Below are 17,084 nucleotides of genomic sequence, written 5' to 3'. Positions count from 1 at the left end.
GATTTTTTGGTAAAACTTCATTTTCTCCATTATATTTAAGTTTGGATTGTCTAATTTTTATCTTTGACAGCTGCAGCATCAGGCAATGAGAACATACAGCCACCACCGTTAGCTTATAAGAAGTGGGGTCTACAAGATATTGACACAATTATCGATCATGCTAGTATTGGTAAGCCCGACTAGTTCCAGTTCTTTTGGAATTTACTTCTTATACTTTTTGAATGAACTATCTCATTTGTTGGAAATGTAGATTTATTCTCATGTGAAAAGAATATGCATTGTCTTTAGTGAGACATCTGGAAGGTAGTTCAGACGTAGAGATTATCAGAGGTTTAATGTCTTTAAGAAATGGTAGCAGTTTCAGCAGTTATGCCCTCAGCAGCAGTACTGTACAGTCTTAAGTCACCCACTATTTGACTTGTTTTCATGCAGATGTGTTTAATTCATATAATTACCAGATAGATCAGTCTTCTACACATGTAACTTGTAGACCAGCAAAATATAGAGAAAAGCAGATTTTTTCTTGCAGCTAGTATTTGAAGGCATACTGTCTTAGGTATCGGGAATGTGGAGGTGGAAAGACGTGGGTCTCTGCTGTCAGGAAGCATGAGGCTAGTTGGGAGAAACATGTGAAAACAAGACGGTGCCACACAGCATGATGGTTGTCACAGTAGACAAGTGGACCGGCTGTAGTGGGAGCAGAGGAGAAGCCCCCAGCACCAAGGGAATCAGGGAACAGGAGGTTGACTTCAATCTGAGATGGAAAGAATGAGTAGGACTTGACCAGGAGAACAAGCGTGGGTGAGGCACTCTAGCCAACAGGTACTAGGCCTGGGGTGGAAGTGCCCTGTGTGCAGGAAAAAACAATGAAGACTGGCCCAAGCGAGGCCAGTCTGTAACTAGGAGTCAGATTCTGAAGGACTAGTGTACTATGCGGAGGAACTTAATATCTTTCTCCTCACCACGTTGAGAGTCATTGAAGAATTCTGAACAAGAGAATGGTATTATCACTTAGCCTGTTGGAAAAATCACTTCGGTGGAAGTTTAGAGGTTGCAATGTAGGGGTCAAGACTAGAAACTAGGTGCAGTAAGGAAGCTATAATAATCTTGGTGAGAAGTAATGGGCATCTAAATTAAGAGTAGAAATGGGTGTGGAGAAGAAGGAAATGCTATTTTAAAATACATACCTATTTTTTTCTGTTTAATAGTATAGTATATGCTTGTTAAAATTTTCACATAGTACATAAAAATATAAAGAAAAAAGGAAAACAAAATCCCTCTAAATCCTACCGTCTAGAGATACTCACCATTGGCTTTGTGGTAAACATCCTTACAGACGTGTGTAAGTGCAAGTGTAATATGTGTATGGTTATGCAGAGATATGTCTTCATAAAAGGATTCTATCATGACAACTACATTGTAGCCCTTTTCCAATCAACATATTACAAAGAGGCTTTCACCACAGTTTTGCTAAATATACATTTTCTCAGAGTCCTAGTAGAAGACAGATGGCATCCTTGAAATAGGATAATTGAAAGAGGTTTTATTTGCAGAGAAACTACTTATACAGATGTTGTATAGGAGAACCACAAAGGATAGTGCAGCGTCTTGCGGGCTGATTAGCAGTGCAGCTGTTAACCACTCCTAGGCCTAAATTCTGCTCATTGGAGATAATGAGTAGAATCAGCGCCTTAAGAGCAGGATGGCTTTTGGCCAGTGGTCACAAGGAAATAGATATCCTGTCTTCGTTCTCCTTTCTGTCTTTGATGTCCTGGTGAGACTTCCCATTGTCTGAACCCAACTTGAAGTCTGGGCTAATAATATGCACATACTGGCTCCTGGGGCCAGCAGGGAGAGAAGGAAGGAGTGTGAATGCAGAGGGGGGGAACAGAAGATACCTGACACGCAGATTATCTTTGTGTATTGTTGCATTTCTGGTACAGAATACAGGTAGACCTTGTTTTATTTTGCTTTGCTTTATTGCGTGTCACAGGTACTGCTTTTTTACAAACCCTGTGTTGAGCAGGTCTGTTGGTGCCGTTTTTCCAAAAGGATTTGCTCACTTCGTGTCTCTGTGTCATATTTTGGTAATTCTTGAAATATTTCAACCCCTCTACCAGCAAAAAGATCATGAGTCGCTGAAGGCTCAGATGATGGTTAGCAATTTTTAGCAATAAAGTATTTTTAAATTAAGGTAAGTATGTTTTGTTTTTTTGTGGTATGCGGGCCTCTCACTGTTGTGGCCTCTCCCGTTGACGCGCAGGCTCAGCGGCCATGGCTTACAGGCCCAGCCGCTCCGCGGCATGTGGGATCCTCCCGGATCGGGGCACGAACCCGTGTCCCCTGCATCGGCAGGCGGACTCTCAACCACTGCACCACCAGGGAAGCCCAGTATGTTGTTTTTTTAGACATCATACTGTTGCACACTTAACAGACTACAATATAGTGTAACCATAATTTTTACTTGCACTGGGAAACCAGAATATTCATTGACTCACTTTGCTGTGATATTTCCTTTATTTCAGTGGTCTGGAATTGAACCCGCAGTATTTCCGAGGTCTGCCTATAATCTGTAATAAGCACCTTGTTGGTAGACATTCGTTTGTCTTTACTTTTTGCTAACATAAAAATGTGCGAAATTCCAAAGTGTTGAGTTCAGTTCAGGGTGACTTCCTTGTTCTGTTAATTAAACTTTGGAACATTGAGACAGGCTAGGAGAAATGATTGGATAGAAAATATTATTCTATTCATTTATCTCCCAGCCTACAAAATGAAGAAAGAAAAGGTGCCATGAGCTTTATTCTGTGTACATCTTTATGTAGAGGTCTGACTAATTCATTCAACAAAGAAATGAATGAATACCTGTTACATCCCCAGGCACTAATATTGGTGCTAGAAATACAAGGCAGACAGTACCCCTGCCCTGATGAAGCTTACGTCCTGGTGATGGGGAGACAAAAAATAAACAATTAAACCGAATGAATAAATAGGGTAATAACGAAATGTTAGTAAGCATCATGAAGAAAATAAGCAGAGGGTTATGACAGAAGTAAAGGAAGAGGGAACTCTGGGTAGACTGGTGAGCACAGGCCTCTCCTGAGACATGCAGGATGGGAAGAAGCCGAGATAGAGGCCCGGGGTGGGGAGACATGGAAGACTGGAGGCTTAAAGAAACAGAAGGGAGGTTGATGTGACTTGATTGTACAGTGAGGGGGAAATGGGACCAGGTGAGGTTGGAGATGTAGACTGGGGTCAGATCTCATAGGGGTGAGAAGTTCGGGTTTTATTCTAAATGCAGTGGACGTCATTGATGGAGTCTAAGTAGGAGATATTTAAAAATATCCCTCTGACTGCTCTTTAGAGAGAAGCTTACAGAATAAAGAGAAGACCAGCAAGGAGTTTGTTACAATAAGAGAGAATGAGGACTTTGTCTAGGGAGGAAGCAGTGGTGCTAGAGAGAAGTAGCCAGGTTGGAGATGTATTTGCACTTGCTAAGGGATGGGTGTTAGAAACGAGAGAAGGAAAAGGGTCACAGACTTCTTAGCTTTTGAGTTTGAGCAGCTGAGTGGATGGTCAGGCCATGGCTGAAATGTGCGTAGAAGGCAGAGGTTTGAGTGGACAAGTGGACAGTTGTGTTTTTTACAGGTTAACTTCTGGCACAATCAGACATTGAAGTGGCGATGCCAAGTAGACAGTTGGATATACGAGTCATAAGGTCAGGAGAGAGGTCCCGATTATCCATATAAATTTGGGAGGGAATGGTTAACTGTGGAATGCGTCGTAGAATTCAAGAAAGGAGAAGGTCCATTGGATTTGACAACATAGAGCTAGCTCTTCATTGACTCTGATCTGAGAAGTTTAAGTGGAATGGCGAGGATGAAAGCCACATGGAGGTACATTTAAGAATAAATATTTCCACCCCCTACTTTCAAAACTCAGCAACATAAGAACAGGAAATCAACTCACAGCATCTCCATTTTGACTCCAGTCCTGACCTCTTCACTAAACTTCTTACTCATTTTCCAACTACTGAACATTTCCCCCTGGGTATCCAAACTTAACAGATCCCAAACAGAATTCTTAATTTCTTCTCCTCACACTTGGTCCTCCTTTGCTCTTCTCTCTCGTCTTCGTCTGCCTTCGCCACCACCAAAAGCTTTTGAGTCGTCCTTGACTGTTCTCCTTTTGTCACACTCCTCATCCAGTCCACCTTTGTCTCTCCTACCCCCACAGTAGATCCTGAATCTGACCGAGTCTCATCTCCATCGTTGGCAGCACAGCAGTCCATGCCACCATTGTCTTGCCTGAACTATCGAGGAGAAAGAAATCCTAACTGGTCTTCCTGCTTCCTTTCTCTGATCTCTAAAATCCGTTTGCCAATTAGCAGCTAATTTTGAAATATAAGTCATATTTTTGTCACTTCTCTGCTCACAACCTTATAGTGGCTTCCCATCTTATTCCTGATAAAACCCAATGGCCTTACGGTGGCATCCAAGGCCCGACATTGTCTGGTTTATGGTACCTTTTGACTTCACCTCCTGTAGAACTCTCCCCTCCTCTCTGCCCTGTTCCACCACGCTGATCTCCTTACTGACGCTCAAATACAACAAGCATTCTCCCACTTTGCAGTCTTTGTAATTGTTGCCCTTTCTGCTTGGAAGGTTTTACCCAGCTAGTCACATGGCTCTCTCCCTCACTTCGTTCAGGTGTCTGTTCAAATATCATTTTGTCAAAGAGGCCTTCTTTAGCCAGTATAATAGACCTAGAAAATTATCCAGTGAGTTTGACTTTATGGAAATTTATATTAAGAAGAACTGTAAGGTGTTTGAAAGTGTGGAAAGGCCTCAGTTGTTCAGGGAAAACCCTAAATAACAAGGTAGTAATAAATCCAGAAAAGAAAAATTCACATCTAAGGCAGTGTAATTACAGTAGGCAGCTTGTCTCAGCAGTGAGTTCTTTATAATGAGAACAGAGAGTGTGAATTTAATTTAAAAATTGAGATATGGTTATATTGGAAGAATATGGGGGGAAAAAGAGGGGCTGTATATATGCTACGTCTTCATTTACCTTAAATCAATGAAAAATGGTGCTAAAATTGGTGAATCAAAAGACAACAGTCCGCTAGAGCCCACCAATTTGCCACAATGTAGAGAGCAGGACAGAATGTTAAATAATACCACAGGGTTGCAGTCAGCAAAATCTAGACTGTAGGAAATTAGTGTCCAACAGCCTGGTTTCTTCAATGAAGAGATTTCAAGAGACTTGGGCATGGGAGGGTAGAGGGGCAGAGAAAGACAGTAGGATTTTGGGCTGGTGTTGTATGCCCATTTGTTTGTGGTCCTTATGCTAAAACTCAGGTGTATTGTTTTTCTCTGACAATGATCAGCTCTTTCGGTGTAGACAGCAGAGAATGCAGAAAGTTTAGGTCAACCAAGGGTGAGATTGAGCCAGGTGAGTATGTGGAGGAAGAGGGGGACAGGGGAGTCGTGCAAGAGAGTGATTGTGATGGAACACAAATCAGAACCAGGTAAGAAGCGAAGTGATCACATGAGTTACTGGATAAATAGTGTGAAAATGGTAGGAGTAATGTACTGAAACTCTTAATGAAATGCAGAATTATTACAGGGGATTACTAGAGTAGTTAAGATGGAAAGCTAAGAGGTGGTGGTCAAAAGGTGGTACGCTTAAAATCAAAGTTTCAAAAAATATATAGTTGATAATGACAGGATGCAAGGGATGGCATTGAAAGTGGATGACCCTACTGGGTGAAGTAAGTCAGACAAAGACAAATATATGATATCGCTTATATGTAGAATCTCAAAAAATGGTACAAATGAACTTATTTACAAAAAAAAAGTCACAGTTGTGAAAAACAAACTTGTGGTTACCGGAGCGTGGTGGGGAGGAGGGGGAGGGATAAATGGAGAGATTGGGACTGACATATACACACAACCATATATAAAATTGATAACTAATCAGGACCTACTGTATAGCACAGGGAACTCTATTCCATACTCTGTAATGACCTGTATGGGAAAAGAATCTGAAAAAGAGTGGATATATGTATATGTATAACTGATTCACCTTGCTGTACAGCAGAAACTGACACAACATTATAAATCAACTGTAGTCTAATAAAAATTTTTAAAAATTGCATTTGACATTATTAATAAAGATTGTCAATTGTACTTATTATGTTTCAAAATGATATTGCGGTATACCTGGCTGATAACTTGAAAGTTCTGTAGTTATAAGAAATGACAAAGTGTTATTGAATTTCCTATATAATGAAAACAAAAAGTGGGTGACTTAAATTGTGGGAAGGAGGAGATCATTCGTGGCAAGGATGGAAAGAACTGGTCAACCATCTCTTTAGAATGGGTGAGAATAAATCCACTTAAAATTTTGGATCCATTTTGCTGGATAGCTTGTAGCCGTTTATACTCACACCTATAGTGTGTGGGAATATGAAGAGAGAGTATTGAAACTTAAATTTCAGTTTCTATGTGACACCATTCAGCCTTTGATGTTGTGCTGGTAGAATAAGGCGGAACTTATGCCAATTTTAATCATGTAGTGAAGACATTCTGTATGTTGAATCATGAATTCATTCATAAATATGAGACAGGCATTGTAATCTTTCAGAACAGTTCAGCTTTTGTAAGGATTATTTGATGACTTGAATCCCTAAATCCAGAAAGTTGTTTGCTTATGAACTCCCTAAAAGCATTTCCTTTACCAGGATTCTTCTTCAGGAGCAATGCATTTTTTGGATCATTTGCATTCAAAGCCGAGGCAGTACACACATATGAAAATTAGAATAACTCATGTTCCATTTTGCAGTGTGTTTGTGTTCGGAAGCTGTCAACCGGGTATCTTCATGTACCAAGAGTACCCGAGTTGGAAGACACTGCCCAAGGCCACATGTGTTGGAATCTAGCAGGATCTTTACTTTCTAGATCTCTAAGCTCACTGCCCCCCTACTTCTCTCCCTGCCACCTGGTGCGTTTAAATGGCGCTGGCTTCTCTGCTGCCCCACACAGCATGTGGGCATCAATATTCAGTCTGTCTACTTCTGTTCTTAGAGCCTTGGGGAAATGATCAGTACCTCTGCATTGTAAAAGCCTGGGGATTTCTGGACTGCAGGGTATCAGTAGATGTTTGAAAGGGTTTATTTTCACTGTGTTGGGAAGGATATGGGAGTACAGATGCTCTCCTACCTTTTTGGTCGGGGTGTACATCGGCAGCACTCTACAGCATGCAACGTCACAGTACTTAATAAAATTTTTTTTGAAAGGTAGATCCCCTTTGAGCCTGTACTTCTGTTTATGAGGATTTGCCATACAAATGAACTTATATATAGATATGCACAGATCTATCAAGGATATATGTTGCAGCATTATTTGTAGTGGCAAAAAGTGGGAAACAACATAAATGTCCATCAGAAGGTCAGATCAGTTATGGCATGGCCACACAGTGGAATACTCTGAGTGATTGCCAAGAATGAGGCATGTCTCCTTGATATTTTATTAAATTAAAAAAAACAAGGCACACATCGGTTTATTTGGTGTGCTGTCATTTATGTGCGTACAACATTTCTGGAAAGCAGCATAAGAAACTGTTTCAGTTGTTACCTTGAAGAAGTGAACTAATACCTAGAGATATTGGTGGACTCTATATATCTGTACCATTTGAATTTGTATGTTTAAAAAATTAATATTTAAATTTTGTAGTATTTTATAGCTTAGAGTAATTATAGGTGGCAACTTTAATATCTTTATGTTTTATGATATTGATCTTGTAGCTTTTGAAAATGACTTCTGTCTGTTAAATGAAACTCAGCAGTTAGCATCTTAGAATGGAGTTGAAATAAAAATCTGATAACCTAAAATGACAGTGTCATTTCAGTTCATTAAAATCATGTGTTGTTATTGCTGTTTTATCGTTAGGTATTATGACTCTGTCCCCTTTTGATCAAATGAAGACTGCCTCCAATATAGGTGGATATAATGCAGCAATTAAAAACAGCCCACCCGCTATGTCTCAGTATATCACTGTAGGGTCCAATCCATTTACGGGCTTCTTCTATGCTTTAGAGGTAAGTGTTTCATCACGGATCTTGATTTTTCAACATATCTACAAATTGGGATGGTAACATAGCCTTAGAAAGATTAAGCAGTACATTTCTAAGTTTCAGTGTAAGCTAAAATTAGTCTCAACTCACTTTCTTCTAAATTCTTTAGATTAACTGAGAAGGTACTAAAGTCAGTGTAATACAAGCAGCCTTCTTTGTTTCTGATGCCCCGAATTCTCAGTTGAGTTGTCTTTAAATATTGGTGCAGTAAGCAGAGGCTTAGTGTCGTTAGTGATGTCAGCCCACCAGGGATTTGAGTAAATGAGGAATTGTAAAGACAGAGCAAGCCGCCAACTGTAGTTGATAAAGTGGTGAAAATTGCTTCCTAAAATTGGGAAAAATTAGGTGTTAGATTTGGTATCTACTGTTGTTCGCTTAAACAGCACCCTTCTCAAAATGGTTCAAACCATCTTTTTGCTTTAATAAATACATTTTAAAAAAAAAGAGGGGGAGGGATAAATTAGGAGTTTGGGGTAAATATATACACACTCCTATATATAAAATAGATAAATAACAAGGTCCTACTGTATAGCACAGGGCACTATATTCAATATCTTATAATAATGTATAATGGAAAAGAATCTGCAAAAGAAAAACATATATATATATATATATAGCTGAATCACTTTGCTATACACCTGAAACTAACACAACATTGTAAATCAACTATACTTAAAAATTTTTTTGTATAATATGAAACATTTCTAAATAAAAACTGGTTAAAAAATGGGAAAAAAAAAATAAGAGGGAAAAGGGCCGGTTGTATATGGATAAGAAATCAATAGCCCTGGTAGAAAAATGCCATTTTACTGTTCTAGTTTAATTTTTTTTCATTAATTACAATTTAAAGAGGGAAATCCTAAAGATAACTAAACTACTAGTGATTTTACTTTTCTTTTTCTTGTTTTAATTGGCCATGCCACATGGCTTGCGATATCTTAGTTCCCCGAACAGGGATCAAACCCGAGCCCCCTGCAGTGGAAGCACGGAGTTCTAACCACTGGACCACCAGGGGATTCCCTTTTAAAGTGTAGAGTTAAAACTTTTGATTATATTGCTACCTCCTACCTTTTTAAGGTACATCTCGTTTAGAAAATATATTTTGTTTATCTGTCAGCTGTTGTTTTCTCTTTCAAATGTTCTGTTTTTCAGGGAAGCACGCAACCATTATTATCTCACGTTGCACTAGCAGTGGCAAGTAAACTCACTTCTGCTTTATTTAATGCTGCCAGGTAATTACATCACAATTTAAATGATCTAATTTGCATCTCACTAGGTTTTAACTTATATTTTGATAGTCTGCAGTTTAAAACTCTGGAAGCCCTGGTTTTAGTCTGAATTTGCTTTCTTTCCAGTGGTTGGCTTGGTTGGAAAAGCAAGCATGAAGAAGAAGCTGTGCAGAAGCAAAAACCCAAGGTTGAACCAGCTACCCCATTAGCTGTAAGGCAAGTCTGTCGTGCTCTTCTCACATTTTAGTATTCTTAGGAATGCGCTCTTGAATTAATGGTCTTTCTGTGTGCTTAGCTGATTTGTTGATTTCCTGAGTCTTTGGAGCTTCTAAAAGTCATTAATGTGGGACTAATTTTTATATATATATATATATATATATATATATATATTTATTTATTTATTTATTTATTTATTTATTTATTTATTTATTTTATTTATTTATTTTTGGCTGCATTGGGTCTTTGTTGCTGTGCGCAGGCCTTCTCTAGTTGCGGTGAGCCGGGGCTACTCTTTGTCCTGGTGCACGGGCTTCTCGTTGCAGTGGCTTCTCTTGTTGCGGAGCACGGGCTCTGGGTGCACAGGCTTCAGTAGTGGTGGCACGTGGGCTCAGTAGTTGTGGCTCACAGGCTCTAGAGCACAGGCTCAGTAGTTGTCGTGCACAGGCCTAGTTGCTCTGCGGCATGTGGGATCTTCCTGGACCGGGGCTCGAACCCGTGTCCCCTGCATTGGCAGGCAGATTCTTAACCACTGCGCCACCTGGGAAGCCCAATGTGGGGCTAGTTTTTTCCACCTGAATGTAAAGTCCACGAGGACTAAGCTATCTTGCCTGTTTTATCACAGCTGTCTCCCTGTCATGTAGTGGGGGCTCAGTATGTATGTGTTGAGTGTGCTCTTCTACAAACACCTGTACACTTAGCTTAAGTTGCAGGAGAATTGGTTTTTTGATAGCTGTTGGATTTCTTTCTGTAAAAAGTTTAGTTTGTCATTAAGCTGTAGAAACTCAAAAAGGACTTAGTGATTTCTTTAAAAAATAAATAAATAAAAATGGGGGGTCCCATGCATCCAAGCACTCTTCAACATGCCGGCTTTGCTTCCTTGCTTGCTTCAGCAGTGCTGTAGGATACTGAGTGGATTTGTCAGGTTTTGTGGGGAGTCAGTATGATTTTTGCCTGATTCTGTTTTTAAATCATTTTTTATTACCCAATAGAAAGGGAACTAGAAACCTCCCCTCCTTTTTTTAGATGTTCTTCAACTAAAGAGATATAACTAATTATCTGTTATTAAAATTGATTAAAGATCATCTTCCAGGGTTTTTTCCATCTTAAAGTATGTTATAACACATCACATTTTCTAAGGTCAACCAAGAATCAAGAAATAAGCCCAATGGCCCTTATGCATCCAAAGAGATGTAACAAAGTTTGAGTACTTTGTCGCAGGGACTTTTTTCAAAATGAGCTCTTCTGGTCCTTTCTCAGTACCTCTTTACTTTTATTTTACTCACAGTTCTAATAAGATTAATAATAGACCAAGAGCAGTTTACAGATAACTATTTAGAAGAAGGAACGTTCTTGTACCTGCATTGGTATCAGCAAGATATGATAGCTAGAAAAAAAAAGAGAGAATAGATCAGAAATCAGAACTACACAGATGCTCCTGCTGTGTAGGAGCAGAGTATTCTAAAATTTAGTTGGTTGTGAGGGTATTGTTTCCTATGATGTATCACTTAATCAAGGAAATCTAGTTGTACTTGAGACTCTCTGAAAATAGGTTGTGGATATCTATATAGAAAATCTCTGAAATAAAACCTAGGTGTTTTTATTTTGTAATAGAAGAAATTTCCTTATGCATTTTGTATTGCAAAATGTGGTGTAATCAGTTAATAAATTAGGTATTAATCCATAGAAAGTTCATATTTCTTTATATAAAAACAGATTCAGCCTATTTTGTTAATGCATTTCATTATTCTTTTATGTATTTCTAGATTGCACTTTGATTTGAGCTTTCTGTTTTCTTTCAAATGTCAGGTTTGGACTTCCAGATTCTAGACGCCATGGTGAAAGTATATGTCTGTCTCCATGTAACACGCTGGCAGCAGTAACAGATGATTTTGGCAGAATTATTTTGTTGGACGTAGCTAGAGGAATTGCAATACGCATGTGGAAAGGTACTTTCTTACAAAAATCCAGAAAAAAAAGTTAATTTGCTTTCTACCCCAGCAGTTGGACAGTGTTATCCTTCTTCAGCTTCTGGTTGATAACAGTGTTTAATTCTTTACGTTTATGCTTTTTGTTTGTTTAAACCATAAACTCAGATCAGCAACACTTGATCCAGTAGTCTAACTGATATATCCTTTAAGTTTGACCAACTCAGGCACTTTTAACCTCTTCCTTACATACCTCTTTTCAGTTTTCACTGTCATTGTCAATTCCTGAATTCAGTTTCTTGCCCCCTCGAATGCCACGGCAAGTGTTTCAGATTTAAGATGGCAAAACCTAGCAAAATTCATTTTTTTCTCATTTGACTTCCATATCTACGTGCTTGGGTCAGTTCACTTAAGTGTCTCAGGAACTTTGTCAGTTAGAAGTTGCATTTAGTGGCAAACAATAGAGCCAAGTACAGGGTTGATATGGTGTCACTGTGATGTCCTCAGGAACTCAGTCTCCTTCCATGTAGCTTCCCCATGCAAAGGTACCTCATGGTTCAAATGGCTGCTGAAGGTGTAGCCTTTTAATCTGCATCCCAGGAAGGAAGAAGGGGAAAGGAAGACTGCCAATTTAGTCCACTTTGAAGATACTTTCTGAAGTCTTGCCGAGCTTTTTCCACAATACATTAGCCAGGACTTAGTCACGTGGACAAACTTAACTATAAGGGAGACTTGAAAATATCTAGGCACATTGTCAACCTGAGTAAAATAAAATCTCCTTGACCAGGGAGGAGGGAAGAATGCATTGTTTGAAGTTACCTGGAATAGCAACATGTCAGCTCAGACTACTGGTTAGAAATCACAATTTTGGTGCAATCTGGTCTGTTTTTAGCATTGTGAGGAATAATGGATTTGAGGGCATTAAATTACTGTGGACCAGGAGGCCACTATTAACCTTCTTGCCAGAGAATTCCTGCAGTGTTTACCTGCCACATGGTTAAGCGTCTTTAGAAATAGGTTTTAATGCTGCAGATACATCATTTCTCCCTGAAATGGTGTTTGTCTTCTGAAACAACATCAAGGGTATGTTCTCAGCAAGACTTTTCCAGAATATGTACCAGCTGGTCCAAATCCCCTATGGCGATCTTATCGCTGCCATTGTTGCCTGTCCTTCTGCAGCTGGTGCAGTCTGTCATTTTCCTCCCTGTACTGGAAAGAGAGGGATCAGTTGCCTGTGAGAGGGGCCGCCCTCAAGTGGAAGACGTGTCAGCTGCATCTTTCTTCTCACAAGCCGGAGCTGTTTCCCATCTCTCTGCAGTCCGTGTTTTCCCTCTGTCTGCACATCACCCAGGGACTTGAATAGCAGGGAACCAACTTGATCTTTTTCTTATATTTTAATTGTATTTTTAAGTCTGAACCTGATAACCTCCCCAGAATTTTTTAAAAAGTGGGAGGGAGGGGAATGAGATGAGGGAAGGGTGCTCACGAAGCCTCCGGGATAACTGTTTTTTTCTTAAAGAAATAAAAGTGATCAGAAGCAAATATAGCAAAATCTGAAGTTTTAATACTTGGTGATTTAGTATTATCATAATTATTATCTTCTTTTCTGTTTAATGTATTTCATAATAAAAAGATAATGTACTTTTTTTTTAACATCTTTATTGGAGTATAATTGCTTCACAATAGTGTGTTAGTTTCTGCTTTACAACAAAGTGAATAAGTTATACATATACATATGTCCCCATATCTCTTCCCTCTTGTCTCCCTCCGTCCCACCCGATAATGTACTTTTTTTTTTTTTTTGCGATACGCGGGCCTCTCACTGTTGTGGCGTCTCCCGTTGCGGAGCACAGGCTCCGGACGCGCAGGCTCAGCGGCCATGGCTCACGGGCCCAGCCGCTCCGTAGCATGTGGGATCTTCCGGGACCGGGGCACAAACCCGTGTCCCCTGCATCGGCAGGCGGACTCTCAACCACTGCGCCACCAGGGAAGCCCCCGATAATGTACTTTTACAGCTTTTCTTAAGGCTCCCCGCCTCGCCGCCAGAAACATCCCAGAGTGCTTCAGGAGGCTACTGCTAAACCTAGATGACATAACTAACTAAGTAGCTTTCCTTTCCTCTGTCTCCAAGGGTATCGAGATGCACAGACTGGTTGGATCCAAATTGTAGAGGACCTCCACGAAAGAGTGCCAGAAAAGGTGGACTTTTCCCCCTTTGGAAGTCCTCAGGGTCCAAGTCGAGTAGCTCAGTTCCTTGTGATCTATGCACCGCGGAGGGGCATTTTAGAAGTGTGGAGCACACAGCAGGGCCCTAGAGTAGGCGCTTTCAACGTGGGAAAGCACTGCAGGTAAGCTGCAAACGCCGGGCCTTTTCCTGGTTACAGAAAGGAATGCTTTTGTTAGAGTAAAGCTTTTATTAAAGCTACTTATTAGATTACAAGTTGTTTGAGAATTGAAATGTCCTTTATTACGTTTTTTTCCTGCGAGTGCCTGGTATATAATTAAGGATTAAGTATTTAAGAGCAAAGGAATCTGATTGAAGAGGCCGTGATATGCTACTGAATTAAAGTCAGCTTTGGTGCTGTCATTTGTCCCCAGCCCTTACTTACACTGCGGAGGCTCGAAAGGAAAGATTCTTTCCGGTTCCCCTGGTGATGATGTTGAGTGAGGTGGATGCTTTGTTTACCACTGCAGCTTAGGCCTGATTGTGTTCATTTAATTTTCTAGCACATTTTAACAAGGTATAAGAACCCTGCTAGTTGGGTCCTGCTTTACTTATGTTTTTGGTCTCAGTATTTATTTGCCTTACGAATGCTTCTGAGTTGATAATAATGTAGGGGTCCCAAGCTGTAATAATAGCACCTTGTAACATTTTTCCTTTCTCTAAGATTTTTACCCTGTTGGTATGTGATTTCCTCAGGCTTCTGTATCCTGGCTATAAAATAATGGGCTTAAATAACGTTACCAGTCAGAATTGGCAGCCGCAGACTTACCAGATCTGTCTGGTTGATCCAGTGTCTGGAAGTGTGAAAACAGTAAATGTCCCTTTCCATTTAGCATTGAGGTAAGTTGTATCACGTGCCAGCTTACTCGTGTCCCTCTGCTAACTTTTCCTGGTCCTTTATTTGCTACTAGTTTTACTTTGTTTCATAGTTATCATTTTGTTCTCTTTTCGGATTAGACTGATAACCTTTAAAGTTAAATAGGAAGAATAGCAAGGAAAAAGAAATCTGGAGCGTGTCAAAATTAGAAGGAAAACAGTTTCACATTCTGTAAGAATTTGTTGTATTTATTGTTTTAGTGATAAGAAGAGTGAACGAGCCAAGGACATGCACTTAGTGAAGAAACTGGGAGCGTTACTGAAAGCAAAATCTCCCAATCTTGGTAGGTGTCCTTCAGTAAAAATGAAGCAAACTGTTATGTCATTTTTTTTAAATTAATAGAATATTCTAAATGGAACAATCAAAACACTTCGGTGCATTTATGAGCTATTTCAGCTCCTTTTTTGGAATGAGGTGAGGTACAAGTAATCATGTGTAGTTTTTACTGGAATTACTCTGGAGGATGAAATGTGCCATCGAGGGAGTATTAAAATTGGTAACAATAAAACAATGATTTCCGCGAGAACCCAGAAATCCTTTAGAATGACTGATATTGCAAATACATGATTTTTTCTTTCAGAATAAAGTTTAACTGTCATAAAAGTGAAAATCTTACTTTGGTTAATTTTCTTTCTAGATTTGATTGAAACAGAAATAAAGGAATTAATTCTCGATATTAAGTACCCTGCAACCAAAAAACAAGTAAGTGTATATAATAAATGAACTTTCTTGCTGAGTAGCTAGCACATATCCTTCTTAACAAAATCTTTTTCTTCCTATTTCCCTGCAAACATGACAGGCTAAAATCTTCCTTTGTGTTTTCATTCCTGTTCATCCTTTTTTATATTCCCATGTGGAAGCTTCTATTGTTTCTTTTTTTCCTCTCTTCTTTCTTTAATTAAGTAATATTACCATATGCGGAAGCACATGTGTTTTATACACATAAACAAACCCATACATAACGTATATTCAAATTAAATAATAATAAGACAACGACGTGTGTGACCACCCACCTTAGGAAACAGAATGTTACCAGGAAGTCTGAAGAGCCCTGCACGTCCCTCCTCCATCCCGTCCCCTTCTCCCATCCCTAAGGTAACCAGTCTTCAGAATTTTGTGTTCCTTTCTCTTTTGCTTTTCTTTACAGATACAGCATTTCTGTATGGCTCCTTTAAAACATATTGATGCATTTTCTGCTTTTTGGGAACTTTATATGAATGGGGTCACGCTCTGTCTTCCTCTGTGACTTACTTCATTCCTTCAGCATTGTGTTTCTGGGACTCATCCACGTTGCTGCCTGCAGCTGCAGTTGACTCATGTACTGTGCTATCTGAATTCCACTCTGTGACTGCCATTTATTTGTTCACTCTCCTGTCAGTGGACATTTAGCTTGTTTCTAGTTTTTTGCTATTAACAACAATGATAGTGTGCTTATACTTGTACATTTTTGCTGGTGCACATGTGTAAGAGTGGAATTGCTAGGTATGAGCTTTGGCTGTACTAGTTGATGATAAATTGCTTCTCAAAGTACTAATTGACATTCGCATTTATACTGTGGAAGAGGCCTTGTAGCTCCACAGCCTCCGCCTCTCATGATATAGTCAGACTGGTTACCTTTTCCAGGCTCCTGCTTATAATACGGTAACTCATTATATTACTCCTACTCTCCTCCTATCCAAGTCCCTCATAATGCTGCTCAGGTTCTAACTATAAATTCTTACCTGACACATCAATCCTCATGGATGCCTCTGAGCTCTACTTTTAATCAGAACCAGAGAGCTAATGACTATAATCGTCCCTCAGTATCCTTGGGGGCATTGATTTCAGGACCCCCTGTGATACCTAAATCTCAGGATGCTTAAGTCCCTTATATAAAATGGTGTAATATTTGCATATAACCTAGGCACATTCTCTTGTATACTTTAAATCCTCTCTAGATTACTTGTAATACCTAACACAATGTAAGTGCTATGTAAACAGTTGTAAATACAATGTAAGTGCAATGTAAATAGTTGCAAGTGTGTGGCAAATTCAAGTTTTGCTTTTTGGAGCTTTGTGGAATTTTTTCTTTCCAAATATTTTCAATCCATGGTTGGTTGAATCTGCAGATGCAGAACCCATGGATACAGAGGGCCGACTATGCTTGTTTTCTAATTATTTCGTGTATATTAGTCAAGCTCCCCAACTTTTTCCTCTTTACCTCTTTTAAGCTCCTTCAAACAGGGACCTTACCAAATATGTCATTTTCATAATGCACAGCATCTAAAGTAGTGGGATGTTAGTGAATACTAATTTCTTTCTATCCCTCTTATTCTACTGTGACAGTCTTTTTTTTTTAACATCTTTATTGGAGTATAATTGCTTTACAATGGTGTGTTAGTTTCTGCTTTATAACAAAGTGAATCAGCTATACATATACATATATCCCCATAGCTCCTTCCTCTTGCGTCTCCCTCCCACCCTCCCTATCCCACCC

At 39.4% G+C, this 17,084-nt stretch overlaps 1 protein-coding gene and 1 non-coding gene across 5 annotated transcripts in view; both read left to right on the top strand.

The window, feature by feature from the left end:
- The window catches only part of RAB3GAP2 (RAB3 GTPase activating non-catalytic protein subunit 2), an 89,305-nt gene that overhangs the window by 41,192 nt on the left and 31,029 nt on the right, over window positions 1–17,084 (top strand). For 3 of the 4 annotated variants that reach the window (XM_019920412.2, XM_019920411.2, XM_019920410.2), the window contains exons 9-17: window positions 71–169; window positions 7,950–8,098; window positions 9,287–9,366; window positions 9,490–9,579; window positions 11,389–11,528; window positions 13,639–13,855; window positions 14,428–14,571; window positions 14,809–14,891; window positions 15,246–15,310. In XM_019920412.2, coding sequence (XP_019775971.1) covers window positions 71–169; window positions 7,950–8,098; window positions 9,287–9,366; window positions 9,490–9,579; window positions 11,389–11,528; window positions 13,639–13,855; window positions 14,428–14,571; window positions 14,809–14,891; window positions 15,246–15,310 — 1,067 coding nt within the window. The remainder of the gene's footprint in view (window positions 1–70; window positions 170–7,949; window positions 8,099–9,286; window positions 9,367–9,489; window positions 9,580–11,388; window positions 11,529–13,638; window positions 13,856–14,427; window positions 14,572–14,808; window positions 14,892–15,245; window positions 15,311–17,084) is intronic. The other variant, XM_073800460.1, reaches the window with a different exon arrangement.
- Window positions 2,640–2,771, top strand: LOC117309907 (small nucleolar RNA SNORA36 family). The gene has a single exon (XR_004524197.1). It is a non-coding gene; the product is annotated as a small nucleolar RNA SNORA36 family (small nucleolar RNA).

Source organism: Tursiops truncatus, chromosome 1 (genome assembly GCF_011762595.2).
Source record: "Tursiops truncatus isolate mTurTru1 chromosome 1, mTurTru1.mat.Y, whole genome shotgun sequence".
Classification (NCBI taxonomy): domain Eukaryota; kingdom Metazoa; phylum Chordata; class Mammalia; order Artiodactyla; family Delphinidae; genus Tursiops; species Tursiops truncatus.
Note: the sequence above shows the minus strand (reverse complement) of the source record. Positions and strands in the feature narration are given on the sequence as shown.